Below are 23,338 nucleotides of genomic sequence, written 5' to 3'. Positions count from 1 at the left end.
AATTTCAAAATCATATTCCAAATTTACAAATTTAAAAAGAAGGTTGAGAGTCTTTTCTCAATGTGTCCCGCAAGAAGAAATGTCAGCTCTCAAAAAGGAGACGTGTGACAATCAATTAGGTTCTATTCTCAGAGAGAATAACATAAAGAACCATTTCCAAGCACATAGGGATTAGGAATTGCCCAGGTCTTAAGCATCCATTGACCAAGCAGTTAGCCAGTCCCAATTGAGAACCCACAGGTTTCGTCTCAATAACCGAGCCTATTTGTCATTGGGGTTGAAACTACATACTTTTGAATATATATATATATATATATATATAGTTTGAAGTTGTTGAATTCTTTTGGAACTTTTATTATTACTAAAATATATCAAATATAATATTAAAATTAATTTTTAATAGCTTCTAATTAACATTTTAAGAGCAGCTCAAACGTCATACAGTTCCTACTATTGCACATGACCATTTACAGAGTAATTTTTGTGGCAGTTCCATATTTGGTTAGCTACCAAAAAAAATAAAAGAGAATATAAGTAATGGAGAGCTTAACCCAATTGGCTTAAATGATTTTGGTAGAGGCAACCCCATACTTAACAATCGAACCTTACTGACAATCTTCAACACTCTCCGAGTTCACAACTTTTTAATAAAAAATGTGGTCAAGGAAGGAACCAAATGATCAAGCAAATGACCAAGTACCATTGAATTTGAACATAAATTGCAACAACGGACATCTTTGTATGTATCCAATAAAGACAACTTCGTAGCAATACACTTCTCATATTTTCTAATGGCAATTGCAGAAGTTTAACAAAAATGAGAGCTATATGTGTACTTTTATCTACACATGATCCTCTTCCAAAACTGTAACAATTATAGAAGCATTGAAACGAAACCCAAGTTTGAAAATTTGGGTGTCAAACCTGTTTCCTGACACGTGTGTGTGTATGACTATACTCCCTATAAATATAGATGATGCAAAATTATTGGCCGTGAGCTTCATGATCATATTTCTTGCACAGTTGAACAATACAAAAACAAAAATGGATCAACAACCAACTTTTCAGCCACTTGTCAATTCTTCTTCGCTATCTTCGCTGTCATCACTGCATTTTCACAGCCAACAATCATCATAAACAACATATTGAGACCATACATAGTGATCAACCAAAACCAACAAATGTGGAAATTTAGTCCAACAAGGACAAGCATGGGAGAGTAAAGGAAAACGGACATAAAATGTGCTTATAATAGCATGTACATCTTTTTATTTTTTTCGGAAAAAAAGGAATATATTAGGAGTTGATCTTCATAAATGATGTAGGAGAGAGCAGTGCCACAAGCTATCCTGGCGGATGCTATTACATTAAGATCATCAGCTAAAATATATGGTGTTTTTTGACTAATATTGTGCTAAGATCATTAGCTAATACATGCCATCATTCTGTAAGCTCGCCTACAGAATTTTGACTACAGTTGTATTGATACACAACATCAGCTAACACGCATGGTCATTTAGTTTGTAAAGCAAGAGCCATGCCATCATCGTTCACTCATGTCTATCCTACCCATTAAGCATCTTTATGTCTCTCTAGTTATTTTTTCACTTTCACATGTAGACATTGCAAATGTCCTCCCTCCTAAACTGGAATACAGTCTCTCTCTACATTCTTTTCTTTCTATAATTTCACTGAACCAACAAATCATGTGCTCCACATAATTTTCCTCATTATATAAAGGGGAAAATTCACATTGCAAGATGATTTGGGATTTCTCCTGCACAAGTCTATGTACTCAAATCCCACATAAGGCAGCATCATCTCAAACATATACAGGAAAGGACGCAAATGCACATGTAACACATCACATCCATATACATATAACACATCACATGTATAAGAAAAAAAAGAGTGAATCAGCTCCCATAAATTTATAATGCAAAAGAATATTATATGCAGGAAAGCATGATTTAATGGGAGACAAAGAAATATCTCACGCTTGTACAAATAGAATAGGTATATCCAGCGCAGCACAGAAGTTCAAAGCAACTGATGTCCAGAACAACAGTAAATGTTCAATTGGATTACCTATGTTCAGGGAACTTTGAAAGCCGTCTTGCATCCAAGCCCGTGATAAACTTTTGAGCAGCCTGAACATTTTCTGCACCTGAAAAACATGAATATGACAACTCGCTGGTTTCACTAATTCCCAACGGAAAAAAGCAAGTACAGGTCCCAAACTGGGGATTGCGCTGATTCAGTGCAATGGCTGAATTAAATGGTGAAAGATATAGATAGGAAATCTGTATTAAATTTATTCTTAGGAAAACAAAACGATAATAATAATAATAACAATAATAATAAATGAATAATAAAATCCAAAGAAGAAAAATACCCTTTGTCAACTGGAAGGTGTGCAGGGCACATCTTTCTGCTGCTAGCCTCACTGGAGTACTACTGTCCTTCAAACATTCAGCGAGTGCAGGGCCAATAATAGAAACATAGGCCATAATAGATGAAGGACTAGCCTGCAATAAAATTTTCCAAGTTCAAGTGCCTAGACATTCTCCAATAATTACACGATGGGGCACAAAGCAACAAGTACATACTTTTGCAACAATTTTTAGAGCAGATAATGCTCTTCTTCTGACTTCACTGGAGTCATCACGCAAAGCTGACACTATAGATGAAATGAGATCCGTGTATGCAGAGGTTTTTGAAGGATCCCTTTGAATTTGATGAAGAAGCAGCCTTCCTAATGCCTTGGTTGAAGTTTCACGAAGAGGGAACTAATTTACAGAAGCAAGTGTGATTTCAGAAACCGGTAATATAAAGGCATAAAATTTAACCATCAGAGCCGCAAATACCTTCTCATCTTGCAAGCCATCCTTAAGGCAGTCTACCAAAGATGGGAATTCTGCAGAAGTAATAACAGAGGAAGGATTGTGCCTTAGCAAGGACGAGATAGTGAGTACTGCACCATGCCTAGAAACCCAGCTCGAAGAAGAAGCCAAATTTGAGAGTTGCTGAAGCAGGTCAATGAGTTGAGCAGCTTCCATGTACTGTGAAATAATAAGTTCAAATAAAGTGCGCAAAAATAAAATATAGTGCAGCACATAGAACTGAATTTATTGACAAGGAAAAGGTTGCTAATGCTGAGCATATGTACTGACAACCCCACCTTTGCCACTGCACCACAGCCAACAATGCTGCAATTAAAGCTCATATGACATATTAAGGTTATTATGCAATTCCACTCACTTGTAAATCAGAACTCAGAATACATTGTCATTGAAAGCAATAATCCACTCTTTAGCTATACTTGACACTTTCACAACTTAAATTTACCACCATTACTCAAGGTGAATTAAACAAGCACCATATCATTTTTTTTTTTAATTTTTAGTTCAGTTTTGGAGGAGGTGGTGGTGGTGGAAGGGTTTTACTATCTCAAAGGCCATATCATCGATCCAGCCAACAATGTCCCACACTGAGCCAACCTGGCTTGTCAACTCTAAACACTTAACTAGGTCTAGTTCATTTGCAGACCTAAGCTTCAAACCAATAGCAGGCCTAGTACTAGTAGCGATGATCACAATTACAGGACCATGACAAGTTAATCACTACCAACTGTTAAAATGTGTTATGGAAAGTCAATCACTATATTATTTCTCTATATATTTTGTATTCTGTATTCCTATTTAGGATTTCTTCCTAATTAGTAGAACACAATTAATGAGAATCAATTGTATATATATACCCATGTACAGATTAATTGAAATCAATGAGAATCATCTCTTTCTACATAGTATCAAAGCAGGTCATCAATTTAGGGTGACTATTTGTTCTCACTACCCAGCCCAGGAGAGACCTTGGCCGCCTTTCAGCCCCGATCAACATCGCCGGCGTCGTCTCAACCCCCTCATTCCACCACTGTGTGCTGTTGCTTGATCCAGTATAACCATTAAAGGACTTCTTAGGTTTGGCTCTCAGATCCTATTTTGGTATTTGCTTGATTTGTGATTTTGGGTTATTTTGCTGCTATAAGCACTTTGGATTAGCGTTTCGGTTAGTTTTCTTTGTCTCAACAAATGGCAGACAATAAGAATGTTATTTCTGATGTGATTCCGGTGATGACTAAGATCACAGAACACAAACTTAATGGTTCGAATTACAGGTGGAGTAAGATAGGGTCTATTTGCGTAGCATTGATAAGGATGATCACCTTACTAAAGATCCACCCACTGATGATACACGACAAACTTGGCTAAGGGAGGATACTCGGTTGTTTTTGCAGCTTCAGAACTCGATTCATAGTGAGGTAATTAGTTTAATTAATCACTGTGAATTTGTTAAGGAATTGATGGATTACTTAGATTTTCTGTAAAGGGAATATCTCCGTATTTATGATGTTTGTAAGCCATTCTAAAGAGGATAAATCTCTCACGGCTTATTTTATGGATTTTAAGCGGGTATATGAGGAACTTAATGTATTGTTGCCTTTTAATCACGATGTGAAAGTTCGAGCAAGTGGTTATGAGTTTTCTTGCAGCCTTCCTTGAGTATGAGACTGCTAAATCTCAGATCCTCTCCAGTTCTGAGATTTCCTCTTTGCATGAAACGTTCACACGGGTCCTTCGTACAGAGAGTGCTCAATCTTCACAGTCTGCCAGTAGTACTCTTATTAGCCGCAATCCAAATGGACAACAGGGTAATAGAAGAGAAAGTAGAGGAGGAATTACAGGCAATAGAAGTAATCAACGTAATGGAGAGGCTAGTTCTAATCAGGACTCAAGAGGAGTCATTTGTTATTATTGCCATGAGCCTAGCCATACAAAATATAATTGTCCGCAACTTCAGAGAAAAAATCAGCGATCACAGATGGCAATATGGCAGCAGAGAATTCTATAATATCTTCCTCTGAGAAAACTATTTTGGTATCTGCAGAGGATTTTGCACAATTTTCTCAGTATCAGGCATCTCTAAAGCCTAGAGTCGTAAATCCACTACATGCCTTGTGTCTTCTTCATCCAAATGGGTTATTGATTCTGGTGCGACAAATCACATGACAGGTAATTCTAGTCTTCTATCTGCTTTTGTCTAATCTCACTTCCTCTCATTACTTTAGTGATGGTTCTACTTCTTGTGTTATGGGTTCAATTTCTTTGTCTTCTGCTTTGTGTCTACCAAAATTCTCTTTTAATCTACTTTAGTAAACTTACTCGTACCTTAAATTATTCTGTTTCCTTTTTTCGTTTGTTTGAGGATCTTACGATTGGTAGAGGACGCGAGTCGTAATCTCTACATTCTGAAAATCATGTAGCTTGTTTACTCCTTAACACCTCTTGAAGCTCATTGTAGATTGGGTCATCCTTCTTTGTCTACCATGAAAAAGCTCATCCTCAATTTTGTTTATCAAGACTAGAATGTGAGTCGTGTCGGTTGCAAAACATCATCGTTTGCCTTACGTGTCTAGAGTCAATAAACGGGCTTCATCTCCTTTTGAGTTAGTTCATTCGATGTTTGGGGTCCTTGTTACATCTAAAACTGGATTTCGTTATTTTGTTACTTTTGTTGATGATTACTCTCGTGTTACCTGGTTATATTTAATGAAGAATCGTTCTGAGTTGTTTTCTATCTTTTGTGCCTTTTGTAATGAAATCAAAACTCAATTTAATATTTCTGTGCGCATATTAAGAAGTAACAATGCCAAGGAATACTTTTCAGCACAATTTCAACCTTATATGACACAAAATGGCATTCTTCATCAGTCTTCCTGTGTGGATACCCCATCCCAAAATGGCGTGGCCGAAAGAAAAAATCGTCATCTTCTTGAAGTAACTCGTGCTCTTCTTTTTCATATGAAAGTACCTAAACACTTTTGGGCGGATGCAGTTTCTACGGCATGTTTTTTTATCAATCGTATGGCGTGTTGTGTCCATATTGGGGATATTCCTTTTACTTCTTTATTTCCTACAAAATCTTTGTTCCCTATTGAACCCCGTATTTTTGGTTGTACCTGTTTTGTGCGTGATGTTCGTCCACAGGTTACTAAATTGGATCCAAAATCTCTCAAATGTGTCTTCCTTGGGTACTCCCGGCTCCAAAAATGATATCGTTGTTTCTCTCCTACTCTTAATCGTTATCTTGTTTCTGCAGATGTCACATTTTTTGAGTCCACTCCATTTTTTCCTCCATCATCTGTGTATGAGAGTCAGGGGGAGGAGGATGATCTCTTAATATATACTATCCAACCAATGTCTAGTACTCTCCCACAGCCTGTTCCTTGTGTCTCTAGACCTACTCGACCTCCCGTTGTTCATGTTTATTCCAGAGATTCATCCTCCACCATACTTCGTTGGGAGATCCGATCATGATTCTGATCTAGACTTACCCATTGCTCTTCGTAAAAGTAAACGTTCATGTACTTACCCTATCTCTTCTTTTGTTTCTTATAATCAATTGTCTTCTTGTTCTCGGTGTTTTGTTACTTTTTTAAGACTCTGTTCCTATCCCTAATACTATTGATGAGGCATTGTCTCATCCTGGCTGGTGTGATGCTATGAAAGAGGAAATTGAGGCTTTAGATGCTAATGGTACATGGGAACTATTGCCTTTGCCCACTGGTAAGAAAGCTATTGGTTGCAAATGGGTATATCTGATGAGGTAAATCCTGATGGTTCTGTGGCTAGGTTAAAAGCACGCCTTGTAGCAAAAGGATATGCTCAGACATATGGGGTTGATTACTCTGATATTTTTTCTCCTGTAGCTAAACTTACTTCTATTCGCTTGTTTATCTCTTTAGCAGCTATATATGATTGGCCCCTGCATCAATTGGATATCAAGAATACTTTCCTTCATGGTGATCTTCAGGAGGAGGTGTATATGGAGAAACCACCTGGGTTTGTTGCTCAGGGGGAGTTGGGTAAAGTTTGTAGGCTTCGGAAGTCTCTTTATGGCTTGAAACAAAGTCCTAGGGCATGGTTTGGGAGATTCGAATTTGGTATGCAAAAGAGTAAGTGTGATCACTCGGTATTTTATAGGCAACCGAGGTGGTCTAATTCTCTTGGTAGTCTATGTGGATGACATTGTCATCAGGAGTGACTCTGTATTTCATCTCATAAAACCTTCATCCAAACTCACCAAAGACTTGGGATTGTTAAAGTATTTCTTGGGTATCGAAGTTATGAGAAGTAAGAAGGGTATTTTCTTGTCTCAAAGAAAATATGTCCTCGATCTATTGACAGAGACAGAAAAATTAGGTGCTAAGCCTTGTAGCGCACCAATGACTCCAACTTTACAATTGTTAGCAGGGGATAGTGAGTTGTTTGAAGATCCAGAGAGATACAGGAGATTGGTAGGAAAATTGAACTACCTTACAGTCACTCGTCCTGACATTGCTTATGCCGTTAGTGTGGTAAGTCAGTTTATGTCTTCCCCAACTGTTGCTCATTGGGAAGCCTTGGAACAAATCTTGTGTTATCTGAAGGGCGCTCCAGGAAGAGGTTTGCTATATGGTAATCATGGGCATTTGAATGTTGAATGTTTTTCAGATGCCGACTGGGCTGGATCTAAGGTTGACAGGAGGTCAACTACTGGATATTGCGTTTTTATTGGAGGAAATTTGGTGTCTTGGAGAAGCAAGAAGCAGAGTGTAGTTTCTCGATCTAGTGTTGAATCCGAATACAGAGCCATGGCACAATCAGTATGTGAGGTAATGTGGATACTTCAATTACTAGATGAGACAGGTTTTAAAACCTCCCTGCCTTCGAAATTGTGGTGTGATAATCAAGCTGCTCTTCATATTGCTTCTAATCCGGTGTTTCATGAGCGGACCAAGCATGTTGAGATTGATTGTCACTTTATTCGTGAAAAGATTCAACAGCAGATCATCTCAACAGGACACATCAAAACTGGAGAGCAGTTAGGAGATATTTTCACAAAAGCTCTGAATGGAGCTAGGATTTACTACATTTGTAACAAGTTAGGCATGATTAACATCTATGCTCCAACTTGAGGGGAAGTGTTATGGAAAGTCAATCACTATATTATTTCTCTGTATATTTTGTATTCTGTATTCCTATTTAGGATTTCTTATTTAGGATTTTTTCCTAATTAGTAGAACACAATTATAGGAATCAATTGTATATATATACCCATGTACAGATTAATTGAAATCAATGAGAATCATCTCTTTCTACAAAATGCAAACCAAGGAAAATCCAGAGCTGCTTGGCAAAACTGCCAGAATATAAGGAAAACCAAGAAGAACATTAAAAGCAAACCTGTGATGTGATACCCAATATGCTAGCAGCAGAAATTCGAACTTGGTCATCATCATGATGAACCAAATCGTTCAGTTGACTATAAACACGAATTTTGACAGCACTGCTCACACTCTTCCCAGCATACTTCAGGACACCTTTTAAAGCCATGAGGATAGCCTCCCGCACACCAGCATCCGATGCCTGACACAGTAAAATTATAGCATTGTCATAATCACATTAAAGATCAATATGAATTTACAAAATAGCAAGCAAATGACAAGTGCTACCTGCAGACTGGACAGGAGGTCACTGACTAGAGGATCAACCCTAGAACTAAGTGCACTAAGCTTCCCAAGTGCAAGGGCGGCACTTGTACGAACCGTCCTGCATGTAGAGAACATCTCATAAACATGCAGAAATAACAGAGGAAACCATATGGTTTATATGAAAATTGAAAATGGAAAGTTAAGCTTGGCACGAAATAGATTTCACATGAGTGTTATAGCTATCTTCCAAACAACAAAAGAAACCGAATCATACAAACACACTGTCAACAGTATATGCTAGTGTGCTCAATAGTTGAAAGAATATCAAATCTACATTTTCCACGCTTACCTTGTGTTATCTTGCAGACACTTGATAAATGTTGTTTGAAGCTGGGGAAGAAACGGTTTCAGGGCCAATCCACCTTTTCTTATTATGATGCTCAAGGTAGACAAAATGGCACTCTTCACTTGCCAAGGGAAACGATCACCTATGATCCGGATAAGAGGCCTGTAATCAAAGATCATGTAAGATTCCATTGAATATTGGAATGTACTAGATATAAGCTTTCAAATTTGTCCCAAGGACTTGGTGCAACAATTACTTCGAACAAAATAATAATAATAATAATCAGAATAATTAAAAAAAAAAACATATAAAATTGTTCATACATTAGTGTACAATCATGAGATACTGTCACCACAAGAAGTTGTTTTCAGGAAGAGTACTAAAGTAATGAAAGACAGGATCAATTGATGCTGAGAAAGGTGTACCTATATCAAAGGCTCAAGTTACTCAAAGGTGTACCTATATCAAAGGCTCAAGTTACTCAGATGCTCAAAAGTTTTTAATCTAGCATAGAGTTGTTACAAGGTTGTAGCTTAATATGATCCATATGCAATGTTTTTGCAAGTCTTTTTACTTTCATAGACCAATGCTTAGTAGCCATACTCCTATGTGTTCCTAAACAACTGGCTTAGTTACAAATAAGCAAGAAGCATGTTTTTATGTTTCAGTTATATTTGCAACCAGATTAATAGGAAAAATATGAAATTTATCAGTTCAATGTACATTTTAAAAGAAAAGGTAAAAGAGATTGATACAAAACTAGTGCTAGATCTCCAGGATGGTGGCACATATGATAAAATGTAGTATCAGAAGCTATTACCACAAAGGGTTTGAATTTATGTAATAGCATCACTCAACAATTATGGACTCGCATATATATTCAAATTGAACAAGGACAGTTATTTAAAAAATAAGAGTTGCCAAGCAAGTCATTTTCCTGCAAAGGCTACTCTTGTCTAGCACCTTACTTCAAATGTATCAACATTTAGTTCTAATTATAAACTACATTTCCTAAAAAATGTTTGGGAAGCTGGGAAAATATAGGAAGGGAAACAAAGGATGGGAGGAAAAAGGGTGAGATTGATTTCACCTTGTTTGAGGAATGGAAGGAAGATTAGAAGGGAAGTGAGTAGAAAAAAGAATTCAAATTTCCACACGCATACAAAATATAATCTCTCCAAATTGGAAAGCAAGTAGAAGGAAAATTCATAATTTTACTCATTTATCCTTCATAATTTGGACTATAAAACATCAAGGTCAAAAATGTAATTTTAAACATTTTCCCCGACTTTTTCTTCCTCATATTAACATTCTCTCTCTCCTCTCCCCTTATATTTAGCTCTCTAATTTTCCTTCCACTTTTCCCTCTTCCAAACAGTGAAACAGTATAAAAGTCAATAGTACATACCCTGTGACTGGGATGACAAATTCCTTAAGTGCTTGTTCACTGGTTACTTCAATAAGCTCCCCAAGGCCCAATGCTGCCTGCTCTCTTAATTCAGCAGAGCCGCTAATTAAGCCCTAACAGTGCAACAAAATATTAGAAACTGATCTTACTCATTTAAACAACATTTTCCGCATCCCAGAAGGCCAAAAGTAAAAATGCAAAACAAAATGAAACAAGAAATTAGAAATACAACAATGATTAAAACAATTATCGAGGACCAAAGAACCCTGAATTGTATTCAAAATGAAACCATTTTAGCCCATGTAACCAATGTCATGATAAGTTGGCCATAAAACTAAAAATGCAAAAAGAGAGAACTCATGAACCAAAACTCCAAATATATTCAGAAAATGACATGAGAGAATGGAATGTATAAAGTGTGCTAGCAAGTGCTGGAAAAAAAGTTTTTATTAAGATAGCACAGACAGAAACTTGTTGAGTTGAAAATGTTAACACTGTTTATATTCCACCTCATAAAGAAGAGCAGAATATCAGTGTATGAGCAAGAGTCAATGAACTCCATAAGCAGAGACAATATGATGTTAGCACATAGTACTCAGTTGGGGATGAAAATGAGATGAGACAAAATGAATATGCTATTATCCAGGCTTAGCTTGACTAAACTATGGAATTGTTTGATTTTGGCTCATCTTGAGCCTTTTTTTTTTTTTTTTTTAAGTATTCTGATCAAACTTGGTTTGCATAACTCAGTTAGCTTGCATTCGACTTAGAAGTTCCAGCAACGGTTAAGAAATTTAATTTGAAAGAGCAATTTGTCCTAGAGGACAGAACTGAAAGCAAACCCTAATAGAAACAGAATATTTGGCTCTAATAATTTATAAAAAGTGAATTCAGTTCTGGGTCAAAATTTTCAGAACATATGCCTCAACTGAGTTGCAGCCAGTAAATCACATAGATCATTTCAAGATCGATTATTAATATCCACAAATTACACACACCCAACAATGATGATGATGATAATAATAATAATAATAATAATAATAATAATAATAAGAGAAATGCATACTTGCAGAAAAATTGGAAGCAAAGGCTGAAGAGCCTTTGGAAGACAGAAACCAGGAATTAGAACTGGTCCTCCCTGCAAATTAATTAAAATAGGATCCTAGTTAGTTAACCAATCACAAGTTGGAAATAAACATCTTACATACACTGATACACATACTGAGATATGTAAGAAAGAAACATCATAATTCCTATATGATCAACATGCAGAATGGCAAGCACCAACCTTCTTCTTCCTACGTTCTTTATCTCTGGATGTGGAGACAGCATCGCGCACCACTTTTATATAAGAAGGAAGTACCTCCTTAGGAACTGAGCTAACAACCCTTGATAAGGCTTCCCAAGCAGCCTATCAAAATAAACATTAAATACAATCTATAGAATGATATAAGAACCTTAAATAAATTTTGGTTGCTACCGTAACAGTTGTGGAATCTGTATCGCTAAGCAAAACAATCAGTGTAGACATCATGTTTGGAGCTTCATCAACCAAATATAGCTTGCTGTTTTTGAAGAAGTATCCTATCAGATATGATGAACTTCTCCTAACAGAAGCCTAGCACCATGAGGTAAAAAACCAGAGTGAGAAGGGGAAAAAAAGTGATAAAAGCCTTGACACTAAGAACAATGTGCAGAACATACCATGCTATCTCCAACACCTTTAAGAAGCTCCGCTATCAAATACTCAACACCTTCCTCATCTATGACCAAGACCACTGTTTCTGCAGCCTGCTTTGCCAAAGTTTGAACATCCTGCAAGATCCATAAAGGCATAAGCAGTAGGTAATCTAACACAATAAACAGCAAATAAGATGATTTCTATATAAAGGAACTCATTCCTAGAGGAAATTGATATTTTGTGCTCATATAAGCAAGATCTGTAATTAAAAAAATAAAAGAAAAATAGTTGAGCTTGGAATACTAGTTGCATACCTTGTCCTCGCCACCCATTGCAGATAGTAACGCAGGGAGAACAGTACCAAGATGAACATTAAGCCCAGGTCCCGCAACCTCCGCTAATGCCCCTAGAGCATGTGCATTGAAGGCACTGCATACATGCCCAAGTTTCAATAAGAAAATGTATAAAAGAGAACTTTATAGCAAATCAGTTGAAAAAACACTTACGAGAGGGGAAGGTGGACCAGCTTGGGCAAAATATGAGGCAATACAGCAGCAGTCCTAACACTGAAATTGAGAACAAAAGGGCAGCAATGTAGCACGTGGAAAAATACAAGATAAAATATATATATATATATATATATATATATATATATATATAGACACACATATTTAACAATACATATCTTACACAAGTTTTACCTTAAAATTTGTTTGAGGCCATCAAGAGCAGTATCGGAGGTCTCGTCATCCTCCAGAGCAAGCAGAAGCGTTGGAACAATTTCATCAATTGCATGCATTCCAGCACTCTGATTCAAATGGCAACTTTAAGATTGTTCACCTTGTAAATTGATATTTAAACAGAATCAAATGAAACCAGAGACTAGTAAAAGAGCACCTTGTACAGAGTGCTGAACGCTAAGCCTGCAGACTCACGAACCTCAGGAGTGCTGTTGACAGAAATTAAGAGAACTGAAATTTCTCATAAAAACAGTAGAGAAAACACTAAGAGAACCAATCATATTACCTATCACAAAGGGCAGTCCTAATAGTGGGGATGAGCTCGTCCATGAAACTTAATAACTGACTCTTCCCAGCACTTGCCATTACTTCACTCAGACCAATGCATACACCCTATCACGCCATTTAATATTAGAAGTACAAACAGGGTGTCTATATATACAGTTTATTCTAAACCAGGAAACTCCACGATAATGTCCCCGTAACAAAGACCCAAAAGCCAAAAAAAAAAAAAAAGAAGCTCATTTCCTTGCATGCTACAGTTCAACCCTGAGACAAAATTCATAACAGCCTGATGGTTAATATCTCCTGAGGCTGCCTGCTGCCCAAAAGATGATAGTAATCATGGTGCATTCTTGTAAAAAATGCACCACATGTCACTGGCCAGAACTTGGGGTCTTACAGTAGTTAATAATCAAAAAGGTAAAAGTACCAAGGAATGTAGGAGTAGGAGACCTACAATTGTAGATAATTTTTGTTCAAGAGCACAACGTGGCATAAACATATTAGTTGCATAGTAAAATATTACCTGTCTTCTGCTAGCATCAGGATCCTTCAGCCCCTTGGATAAGATTGGGATTATCAAAGGAAGTACTCTTTCACCAAGCTTCCGAACAAGTTCACCCAATGACCGTCCAGCAACCTACAGCATAATCAAATTCAATGATTTAAACTTCCAAGGACAGTAAATCTAAAAATTTCAAAGCAGATGGATGGAAACACAAACCTGCCGTCTTTCAGATGATGATGAAGCAAGGGAGGATATCAGGGTATTCATCAAAACTGGCATGATTTCTTTAAGAGTCTTTGGAGTATTTGCCACGATAGTTTTCCATACATGTAAGGCAGCCTGAACAGAAAGGAAGAGAGAGAGAGAGAGAGAGAGAGAGAGAGAGAGAGAGAGAGAGAAGAGGGGGGTTGGGGCTTTCACTATATGTACCAAACAAATGTACAAGATGCACATTTCAACACCATTCACATTAGTGAACAAATAAATGAAGTGGCCACTACCTGACGCACGGATAAGCTCACATCAGTCCTAACCATATATAGTGCAGCAAGAACTTCATTACGCTTGTCTCTTCCTAAAACCTCAATAATTGCACGCCCATGTGCTTCTGTGCTAGCACCTTCATCATCACTACCACCCTCAAGCAAAGCTTTTCCAGAAGTTCCAGCAACCTAGGCATTGAAACAAGTAACCTCAAAAGGCTATTGATAAGAATATTTACATAGAACTTGAAAATATAAAGTGGTATAAACCTTAAATAAGAGATCTCCCAATAATTCCACAGAGCTTTGTCGGATACGCCAATTATCATTAAAAATGCCATCCTCAACAGCTGGAAGGAGAAGAGGCAAGGACCTGCAGATGAAAAAAAAGATAATGTAGTAGAATTCAATAGAAGAAAGTTACATTATCATGGCAATAATCAGACATATTCAGAAACATTCAGAAGATATCCAAAACTTTGGAAGACCGGATTTTATTGTCTTCAAAAAATTTCTCAATGATCCAATAGAAAGAAAAGAAATCATTTTATTAAAAAATTCAAAAGTTGATAAAAAAAATATTATTTAAGTGATTAGCAACATTTTTGCTTCATCCAATCAAATTCAAATTCAAATGAGACCTCCTTTCAGTAATGTCAATATATTTTCAATGTCCGACCACCAGGGACAGAAAGTATATTTTGAGACTACTACCAAGGAAAAAAAAAGACTGTAAAGTTTGGAAGCATGTGTTACGTTGTTGCATAGTGCTCGACAAGGACATGTCCAGCACCTAATGCTGCATCTCGCACTGATTCATTCTCATCAGCAAGACCTGTATGGGTATATGCGTCCACCACATCAGAAAATCTATTAAAAATCCAAATTAGGAACACAAAAAGCCAAGTTTACACCAAATATCTGTAGGAAGACAGAAACTCACCATCCAAGATAGCAGGCAGCACCTGCTGCAAATAGTTCTGGAATTGAACACCTAATGACCTTGGCAAATACTACAAGTAAATATGCACAAAAGGGAAACTAATTATACAAGGCTCTTGAAGATAAAATCCACAGTGAAATATAACTTAACAAATACAAAAGTATTCACCTTGAAAAGTGTCAAATATCCATCACGTACGGATGCCCTCTGATGAGAACAGTTTCGGATAATATCAGGAAGTACAATCTCAAAGTATTCCGTTCCTAGTGCAGCTAAAACCTGAAGCATTAACAGGAAAAAAACTCCATCAAGTAAAACTAACAAAGAGAATTTTTCAAAATAGAAGTTCCCATTGAAAGGCCACATATGAGACCCAGGTGCACAACAATCATACTGTGACCATAGCAGTTGCAAATTTCCCCTCTTTGTGAAATATTAAATAAGGTATAACTGGCTCAAGTAATGGGGAAAAATACTTATCCCATGAAAGGAAAGCAAAAGTTACAGTTAGTGAAGAAGTCGAACCTCACTCAACCCTTGAGCAGCTCCAGAGCGCTCGACATTACTATTATCGGATTTTAGTGTATCAAAAAGCCATGGGACAAGATCTGGGAAGTTTTCTTCTCCCATTCCTCTTATAAGTGATCCAAGAGCCCTTGCTGCTACAGACCGAACTTCTGGAATTGGATCCACAAGAACCTGTTTTCATTTTGCACAATCACCATCGTAAATGCTATGTCATAAAGGACAAATCATATCCATCAAAATGTAACATTATGGTGAAAAAGGCACCTTTTTTACTTCAGGAAGAAGCAGCCCTATGTAAGGAATCATATCCTTTGGTTCAGTAACTAAAGAACACATATTTCCAACTATTTGTGCGGCTTTCTTTTTAGTTTCAGCGCTTCGCTCTCTTAGCCCTCTATGAACTATTGGTACCAGCAGTGCGAGTGAAGGGGCATCAATGGAATTAACAAAAGTTGTCTGAAGGCAAAAAAAAAAAATTTCAAAAGCAATTAAGAGATGAAGGTAACAACTAACAAATTTTAAGTCATAAACCTTATTTGGATGAGAATTTCTTTTTGATTTTCTTTTTATCAGTAAAGGCTTACCTGGAGGAGAATGTCAAGGGAATATTTGGTGTAGTCATTGGGATCTGTAAGGCCCATGAGAAGTGTAGGGACAAGGGAAGATATTTCCGGATTCTTTATAACACTCCCAACCTAAGAATAGCACTAATAATATTATGGACAACTATAATCTCAAAATAGACAGAACATATGAAATAGAAGATCAATATAACCTGCTGAAGTGCCGTTTGTCCTGCTGACTGGACTTTGGGATGAGTATCAGTTAATACCTGTAATTAGAAGAGAAATTTCCCAGGTCAAGAGGATCTACATTCATTTTAAGAGCTAAATTACCAGGCTTATGTTTATATTTAGATAAACCTCTGTCAGTTTTGGCACAATTGTGGGCAGACACTGCGACAATTGTTGAGGAGCGCAGTAAGCCATCGCACCAAGAAGCTGTACACTGCTTTGCTTTGTCCGCCAGGCTTTGTCCTCAAGACCCTGAACAAAAACGCATTTATAAATATAATAGTCAATTCAGCAGTCTCAGATGACTGAAGTTCTCCAACACAATTTTCATGGCGAGAAATTATCTGTAAAGCACAGGAGGATGATTTTTATATCTTAACAATAATAAAAATAATATAAATTATTATATAACACCATGTAAAAGATATGCAAATGAAACTCCAAGGGGAGTATGTAAAAACATGGAAAATGTTTACTGTTTGACATTGAAAGAGTTAATGCTAGTACATTAAGTAAGGTTTATTGTAGTATACTAGCAAGATAATTGTATGTCTTTATTAGTCAACAGCTTCTGTATACGTTAAGACATGCAAGGTCGCCATAGTAATTGGATAGTATCAGAGTCCATTGATTCCAAGTGCATTCCAAAGTGATAGTGTTCAGCATAATTAATCAAACTAGAAGCACCAAACTGCTAAAATACATAGAAATTATGTATTTTAACAGGTCTAACAAATTTATCCTTCTGAAATGACAATTTAAACAGGTCCAGTAATTTAAGTACCGAGTAATGTACATATCATACATGAAAATGTCAAAGTATAAGAAACAAATACAAACTAGGCACCTTTAAAAGTGATGGAAGAACAAGCTTAACCCCTTGTGCACTGAGTTGAGACATCATTGCACGAGCAGCACATTCAGCAGCTTCACGAACAGCAACCACTTGGTCAGAGAAAGAAACCAAAAGTAGTGGCAACATTAGAATCACATACCTGAACCAAAAGGAGGAAAAACAGATCAGTTGTACAAACAAACCCACATCACATTACATAGAGATCAACCTTTACCATAAGTAAATGTAATACGTACGGTTCAAACAATTTTCCAAGCTTTTCACAAAAGCACTCAAAAGCCAAAAGAGCTCCCTCACGAGACTTTGCAGAATTCCTGTAATTTGAAAGAAATGCAAGCTCATTAAATGCCATAAGGATTGCAAAGATAAACATGAAGGTCCATGACCAGGGAAGGCAATTTGATTTGTGGAATAGTTATTAGCTTTATATTCCTATTGGGTTTAGGAGCATAAAAACTCTAATATCCTAAAATCTCTATGTTTCAGTTGAGATTTTAAATAATAAAATTTACAGCAGAGAATTTTCTCCATTAACTTTTGTGTGTGAGTGTGTTATCTTTCTAAGCTTCGCGCTGCGTCATTGTAACTACACAATCCGTTGATAATAGGGGCTGCAGCACACTAGATCCAAGACTTAAGGTTAAATACTTTTGGGCCAATACCCCAATGATTAAATGTCTGCCTCATAGTGCAAGAAGTCAATGGTTCAATCCCTAGCACGTCCTCCCCTTTAAAGGTTTCTGAAGTACCAAAATAAATAAATAACGAAAGAAGAGGATAAATATACCTATCAGCAAGACCTTCCCTCAACGCAGCAACAATACCATAATTCTTCAGGCAAGATATTCCAAATCCCTTAACCACTCCAGCCAGTCCAAAAGCTGCTCCACGACGTTCACCATATTTGTCACTCTTCATTAGTTGATCCAACAGTCTAGAAACAAGTGCAGCTGCATCATCCTGATGCAAGATATATTACATTAAAATAAATTTCTTATTTCAAAAAGGCACAAGAAACATGCATTAACCATTGCACTTTTAATCTTTAGAATAATGGGATCTAGATGTACCACATGAGTACTCAAGTGTAATTGTATTCCACTAAATAAAATACACAACTACAAACCTAAAACCCTATTTTGTGGAACAGTTTCTACGTACTTTCTTTGATTGCATTAATGGAGATAGGCATGATGATACAGCCCGTTGAACAGCTTCTGATGGAGTGTTTAACACGTCCAACAACTTCTCCACAACAGCATGAACTTTTGGATCATCCTGCAATGAAGTACCAAGTCCGCTAAAAAGAATACAAAAGATACTTTAAAAAATGTAGATATATTAATAATCAAACCTTCTCCAAGTGTTTTGCCAAAGCTCCAGTAAAAATAACTACACCCTCACGAACCAAATCATATTTTTCCTCATCCGATGCCTAAACAAGAAAAAAGATAGCATGCAATAATAAAAAAGGTTAGCAATATTTACTTATGATATCATGTTATATCCCAGCCATTGAAGACAAAAGTAGTTAGAAAGGCATTAAAAATAAAGAAGAGATACAATAATAGTTATCTCAAAGTGAAGTAAGACCTTCTTGTTTAAGTAATTTTCAAATATTGGAAATAACAAGGAAACATTTTCTTTCCCATGCTTGTCAATAATCATTATGCCAGCATTGATCATTCTTCCACGAACATCTGCATTAGGGTCAGCCTACGAAACAAAATCATTTGCGAATTAGCGACAATGCTTTTAAAATGCTCTCTTACACATGCATACACATATATGCACAAACATTTGGCTAAAACTGATCAAATCTCCAGACAAACAAGATAATCCAAGCAAAACAAAGCATTAACATTCAGAAGGTGCCCCCCTAAATATCATGAAACCACTTGGAAGGGACTAACTCAAACATATAGAATAGAAACATTATGGCATTATCACTTTGCTCCCTATTCAAGTATTCATTCCAAAGTAAAACTTCCATGATCTTATTAATTATGTTTCTGTAGAAGTGCATAGAGGCCTTGGGGGCAGGGGAGGATCATCAAAAAACAACAAGAAGATAGTCATCCCTATTAATGAAATAAATATCAAGCTATCTAATATCATAATCTTGATGTTCGTATATGAGAACATTATAAATAAGGCTTATACATAAATTTACCCCTAAACTAACGAAAAGTCTATTGCACCCTTGATCTTTTATTTTAGCCTATTACACCTTGACTTTTTTATAATCGATAAGCAAAATTTGCTCAAATTGTTAATGAATAATTGAAATATTATCAAGTTTAACTTTATGATGGCTTAAACTTGATAATATTTCAATTATTCATTAATGATTTGAGCAAATTTTGCTTATCGATTATATATATATATATATATAAGTTACATACATATATGTATGTATGTAACTTTATGATGGCTTAAACTTGATAATATTTCAATTATATATCATGTGATACTCATCAATAAATAAAATTCTGTCTAGAGTTGCAATAGGTAGGCAAAATAAAAGATCAAGTATGCAACAATTCTTTCCCAATTAGTTTAGGAATTTAGGGGCAAAATTATGCATTGCACAAACCAAATAATACTTTGTTTATAATATTATTTACAAAATCTGGATATATAACACGCACTACTGTATTTTTTTTTTTTTCCAAGGATGAATCATGAGTTCTATACCATGATCCCCATCTACAGTAGGTTGCAAGTGTAACACATAGCCCCTTTGATGTCCATTAAGTAAACACATAATTAAGCGTTCATAGCAGCCTCACTTCCATAAAAAGCAACCAAATTTGCAAGGGATAATTTGGGAAAACAATTTATTATTGACAATGTGTCAACTTTATTGGACTACAAAATAGATGGGGGCTTTATAGACCAATTCCACGATTTCATATCCAGTAGAGTGAAGCAAAACTAACTTGGTAATCTACTTTTGGCAGAGCTTACCAAATTAGCAAAATATTACTTAGTTTGCAAAACAGCAAAGTACTTACCAATGCTCGTGATATGAGGAATGTCATAACAACTGGAAGGTCTTTTGTTCTCAGAACATCAGCAGCAGAATGTAAAGCCAATGCTATCCCTTGCCTCCCTATCCACCGAGCATCAACATTGTCCTCACCAAAGGTGGCATCTCGAATGTACAAGGAAAACAAAGTGGAAAGTGATTCCTGATATTATTATTATACAAATCAAACCAAGATCCCAAAAGAAGTACAGATAAAACTTTTTTATCTTTTGGGGTGGGGGGAGAGCGGTAGGGGGTGTTGTGAGGGGAACAAACAACTCATTTGATTCAAAATAACCTGTATAGAATCAGGGTTTTCATCCAAAGCAGCAGCCAATGCCTCTGCAGTAGCCACACGAACATTATAATTAATATGAGAAAGTGCTTTGAAAAGTCCAGAATAGTCAGTCCCAAAGTCATATCCATAACGATCCCATATATCCTCTGCAGCTTCAGCTATTGACTGTAAACATTAAAATAATGAAGAATGGATTCCATTAAGATGGAGAAAGGAATGAAATAATTAATGATGCAAGGAATAAACAGATAAACACATGACTCAGTTAAAATAATGTGACAAAACATTTAGTGCAGTATGTTACACTTAGTGAAAGAACTTCAACGAGAAAAAATGTATGGGTAAAATGACACACGACTCAGCTAAAAGATATAACATAATCACCAATACCACAGAATTGTTTAGCTGTAAGGTCCACAGAGAAATTGAACATCATCCCAACAGAACCTTAGCAGTGAAGGAGCAAGCCCAATGCACACAGGCAAAGGGGAAGGAACTGAAAAGGGAGGAGAAACAAGACCAACAACAACTTCAATTAATAGGAAAAATGCCAAAACATCTAATGACCATATTAGTTGTCAGTAGCAGAACTTGCTAAATGCTTCTTGTATAACTTCTAGAAGAAGTTAAATTCCAAAGCAATTTTGAATAAAGCAGAAACATAGTCCATAAAGGATGGGCAGATCACCATGCTTCACTTCAGAAATTTAAAGTGGCAAATGGAGTAATGGACCTAAAAGTTTCTTTGGGAATGAGCAGGTGATGGAAGTTTCCTGGTAGCATTTCCTTCACTCTATAACGTGGCAGCCAATAATAAAGCATTGGTAGAAGACTGATTGCAGTATGAAAACTGGGTGGTGATATTTGATACCCTTTCCCTTGGATATTATAAATGAGATTGCTTAAAAAAATTAGAGTGTAGATTGAGAATATAATGTGGAAGGTCGCAAGGATATTAGACTTTTGAGTGAAAAGCTTTGCACTGAAGAATGGAAACAAAGCCACTGCTTAAGGCGGAGATTTTTGCCTTTTAGACTCAATGTTGGCAATAGATAGATAACAGAAGTATTATGCATGATAAGGGAAGAAGAAAGTGTCAATCAAATGTTAATTGTGAAAATGCTTATAAAGAAGGAATCTTAATTTTACTTTAATTTGAATTTGTAGCAGTACAATTCCAAAGCAGAAGGCTAGTTGTTTCCTGGTTTCTTTGGGTGGTCTAAGGAAGAGCAACTCAACTGGGAATGTCACTCTTGTCTCCAAAATGTAAGATATCTTTAAGCTTTTGTTTGTTTGGGATGGCACGATATTACAAATAACTTATTGGCTCCTAGTGATTTAACATGTGCCATGTTGCAAGCAATCCTTTCAGTTGTTCTTTTCAAAACCTTTGTGCACAATTGTACATTCTGTGAATGGGACATGGTGCCCCTCTTCAAAAATATTGAATCAAGATATTTTATCTCATTACAGACTGTAGAATGATAGAGAGGAAGAGAGGGTACAGTTGGCAGGGCAAACCTTTTCCGGATCATGCAGAGCAATCCAAATGCTGGTTGCAACCACAACATCCTGAGGAAGAGAATGGCTAGAAACAGCTGGAATGCATTTTATGGCATTTAAACAGGCCATTCTTACATGAACATCTTTTGCATACACTCCATACAAAGCCTGCAAGAATATTTAGAAATCATAAGAAGTTTTAACCAAATTAAATGGAGAAGCAATCTAACCAAAATATAAAGAACATACAGAAGCAACTTCATCTGGCTGCAGACCAAGGCACAATTCATTCAAGGCTGCTCCAACAGGTGCTTGATAAGCAGGAACAACACCTAGAACATGATAAAGAGCCTGAAATGCAAAGAAGTAAACAATATAGCAAGCAACACAAATATGCAATGAAGTCTAAAGATCATATATTATCAAATTTGAGTATCAAAAGGAAGATGTGTAACTGATAGCATTCTAAGTCTAGGAAGGGGTAATTGGGGATCCATGTGCAAATAGAGAATCCGAAGCACATTATCATGAAGTCCAGTCTTCTTAGAAGATAACAGAATACGCTCCATTATCTGAAAACAAAAATACCATTTTGATATTAATAGAAGAGTTAAATCACTGAATGTATAGTCAAATAAAATGGCAAGAAAAACTTACTGGAAAGACAAAGGTAAACGAATCTACGGGAAGAGGTCCAGATTTACAAGAGGCAGATAATCCATAAATTATTCTTTCAAAAAGACCCATGGATGGGCTTTCATTGGCTTCCTCTTCACCAACTGCTGGAATCAGATCCAGCAGAATATCGACCTCCTCAGTCACAATAAGGCGCAAAGCAGTAGCAATGTCAATGGCCCAATTACAAAGCGGTGGAGCCGTACAGCGGGAAAGCTTCACCAAGCTTTCATAGGCCACATCACTTACTATAGGTGACCGGAGCAAAGGTTCAACAAACTTAACCTAATGTCATAACCAAAACAGAAACAAGTTACAATCACAAAGAAGAGAGCAAATGGATATAAAAGGGAGAAGGGAATATAGTACATCAAAAAATTTGCATGAATTTATATGTTGTAGATCACATATCTATGGAAAATGAATATTGAAACTCATGAGAAACTAAGTTCATACAAGAAGCAGAACATATGCTAATATCAAACATATTGGATCAAAATGACCAACTGAAAATAAAAATCAACAAAAAGCTGCTCGTAACATAACAGCTGGTGCACATGGATGTGCATGGATATTTTCTTCCCATAATCTGTGTGAATATTGCTGCTTTGAGAGTGATCTGAGACATGATCTTCTGAATCAGGACCACGGAATGGAAACCAATATACATTCTTACGGCATGACATAAACAACAATGGTTTCCACATGCAATAAAAGAGATAATAAAATT

At 36.4% G+C, this 23,338-nt stretch overlaps 1 protein-coding gene across 1 annotated transcript in view; it reads right to left on the bottom strand.

Moving 5' to 3' along the window:
- Positions 1–669: 669 nt before the first annotated feature.
- LOC110668167 (protein ILITYHIA) overlaps positions 670–23,338 on the bottom strand; it is a 31,315-nt gene continuing 8,646 nt past the window's right edge. The window contains exons 19-60 of the mRNA XM_058144433.1: positions 22,591–22,893; positions 22,389–22,505; positions 22,183–22,284; positions 21,952–22,101; positions 20,431–20,595; positions 20,119–20,295; positions 18,695–18,817; positions 18,456–18,536; positions 18,263–18,379; positions 17,889–18,061; positions 17,338–17,415; positions 17,093–17,240; positions 16,375–16,497; positions 16,227–16,283; positions 16,036–16,146; positions 15,716–15,907; positions 15,449–15,622; positions 15,092–15,202; positions 14,924–14,993; positions 14,737–14,815; positions 14,251–14,353; positions 13,999–14,169; positions 13,715–13,837; positions 13,517–13,630; positions 12,995–13,101; positions 12,866–12,917; positions 12,670–12,776; positions 12,475–12,534; positions 12,283–12,397; positions 11,992–12,102; positions 11,768–11,905; positions 11,576–11,698; positions 11,354–11,425; positions 10,288–10,400; positions 8,883–9,041; positions 8,555–8,651; positions 8,286–8,468; positions 2,868–3,062; positions 2,610–2,789; positions 2,396–2,528; positions 2,089–2,167; positions 670–1,107 (exon numbers count right to left, since the gene is read on the bottom strand). Coding sequence (XP_058000416.1) covers positions 1,065–1,107; positions 2,089–2,167; positions 2,396–2,528; positions 2,610–2,789; positions 2,868–3,062; positions 8,286–8,468; positions 8,555–8,651; positions 8,883–9,041; positions 10,288–10,400; positions 11,354–11,425; positions 11,576–11,698; positions 11,768–11,905; positions 11,992–12,102; positions 12,283–12,397; positions 12,475–12,534; positions 12,670–12,776; positions 12,866–12,917; positions 12,995–13,101; positions 13,517–13,630; positions 13,715–13,837; positions 13,999–14,169; positions 14,251–14,353; positions 14,737–14,815; positions 14,924–14,993; positions 15,092–15,202; positions 15,449–15,622; positions 15,716–15,907; positions 16,036–16,146; positions 16,227–16,283; positions 16,375–16,497; positions 17,093–17,240; positions 17,338–17,415; positions 17,889–18,061; positions 18,263–18,379; positions 18,456–18,536; positions 18,695–18,817; positions 20,119–20,295; positions 20,431–20,595; positions 21,952–22,101; positions 22,183–22,284; positions 22,389–22,505; positions 22,591–22,893 — 5,229 coding nt within the window. The 3' untranslated portion in view covers positions 670–1,064. The remainder of the gene's footprint in view (positions 1,108–2,088; positions 2,168–2,395; positions 2,529–2,609; positions 2,790–2,867; positions 3,063–8,285; positions 8,469–8,554; positions 8,652–8,882; positions 9,042–10,287; positions 10,401–11,353; positions 11,426–11,575; positions 11,699–11,767; positions 11,906–11,991; positions 12,103–12,282; positions 12,398–12,474; positions 12,535–12,669; positions 12,777–12,865; positions 12,918–12,994; positions 13,102–13,516; positions 13,631–13,714; positions 13,838–13,998; positions 14,170–14,250; positions 14,354–14,736; positions 14,816–14,923; positions 14,994–15,091; positions 15,203–15,448; positions 15,623–15,715; positions 15,908–16,035; positions 16,147–16,226; positions 16,284–16,374; positions 16,498–17,092; positions 17,241–17,337; positions 17,416–17,888; positions 18,062–18,262; positions 18,380–18,455; positions 18,537–18,694; positions 18,818–20,118; positions 20,296–20,430; positions 20,596–21,951; positions 22,102–22,182; positions 22,285–22,388; positions 22,506–22,590; positions 22,894–23,338) is intronic.

The sequence above is a fragment of the Hevea brasiliensis genome, chromosome 3, assembly GCF_030052815.1.
Source record: "Hevea brasiliensis isolate MT/VB/25A 57/8 chromosome 3, ASM3005281v1, whole genome shotgun sequence".
Taxonomy (NCBI): domain Eukaryota; kingdom Viridiplantae; phylum Streptophyta; class Magnoliopsida; order Malpighiales; family Euphorbiaceae; genus Hevea; species Hevea brasiliensis.
Note: the sequence above shows the minus strand (reverse complement) of the source record. Positions and strands in the feature narration are given on the sequence as shown.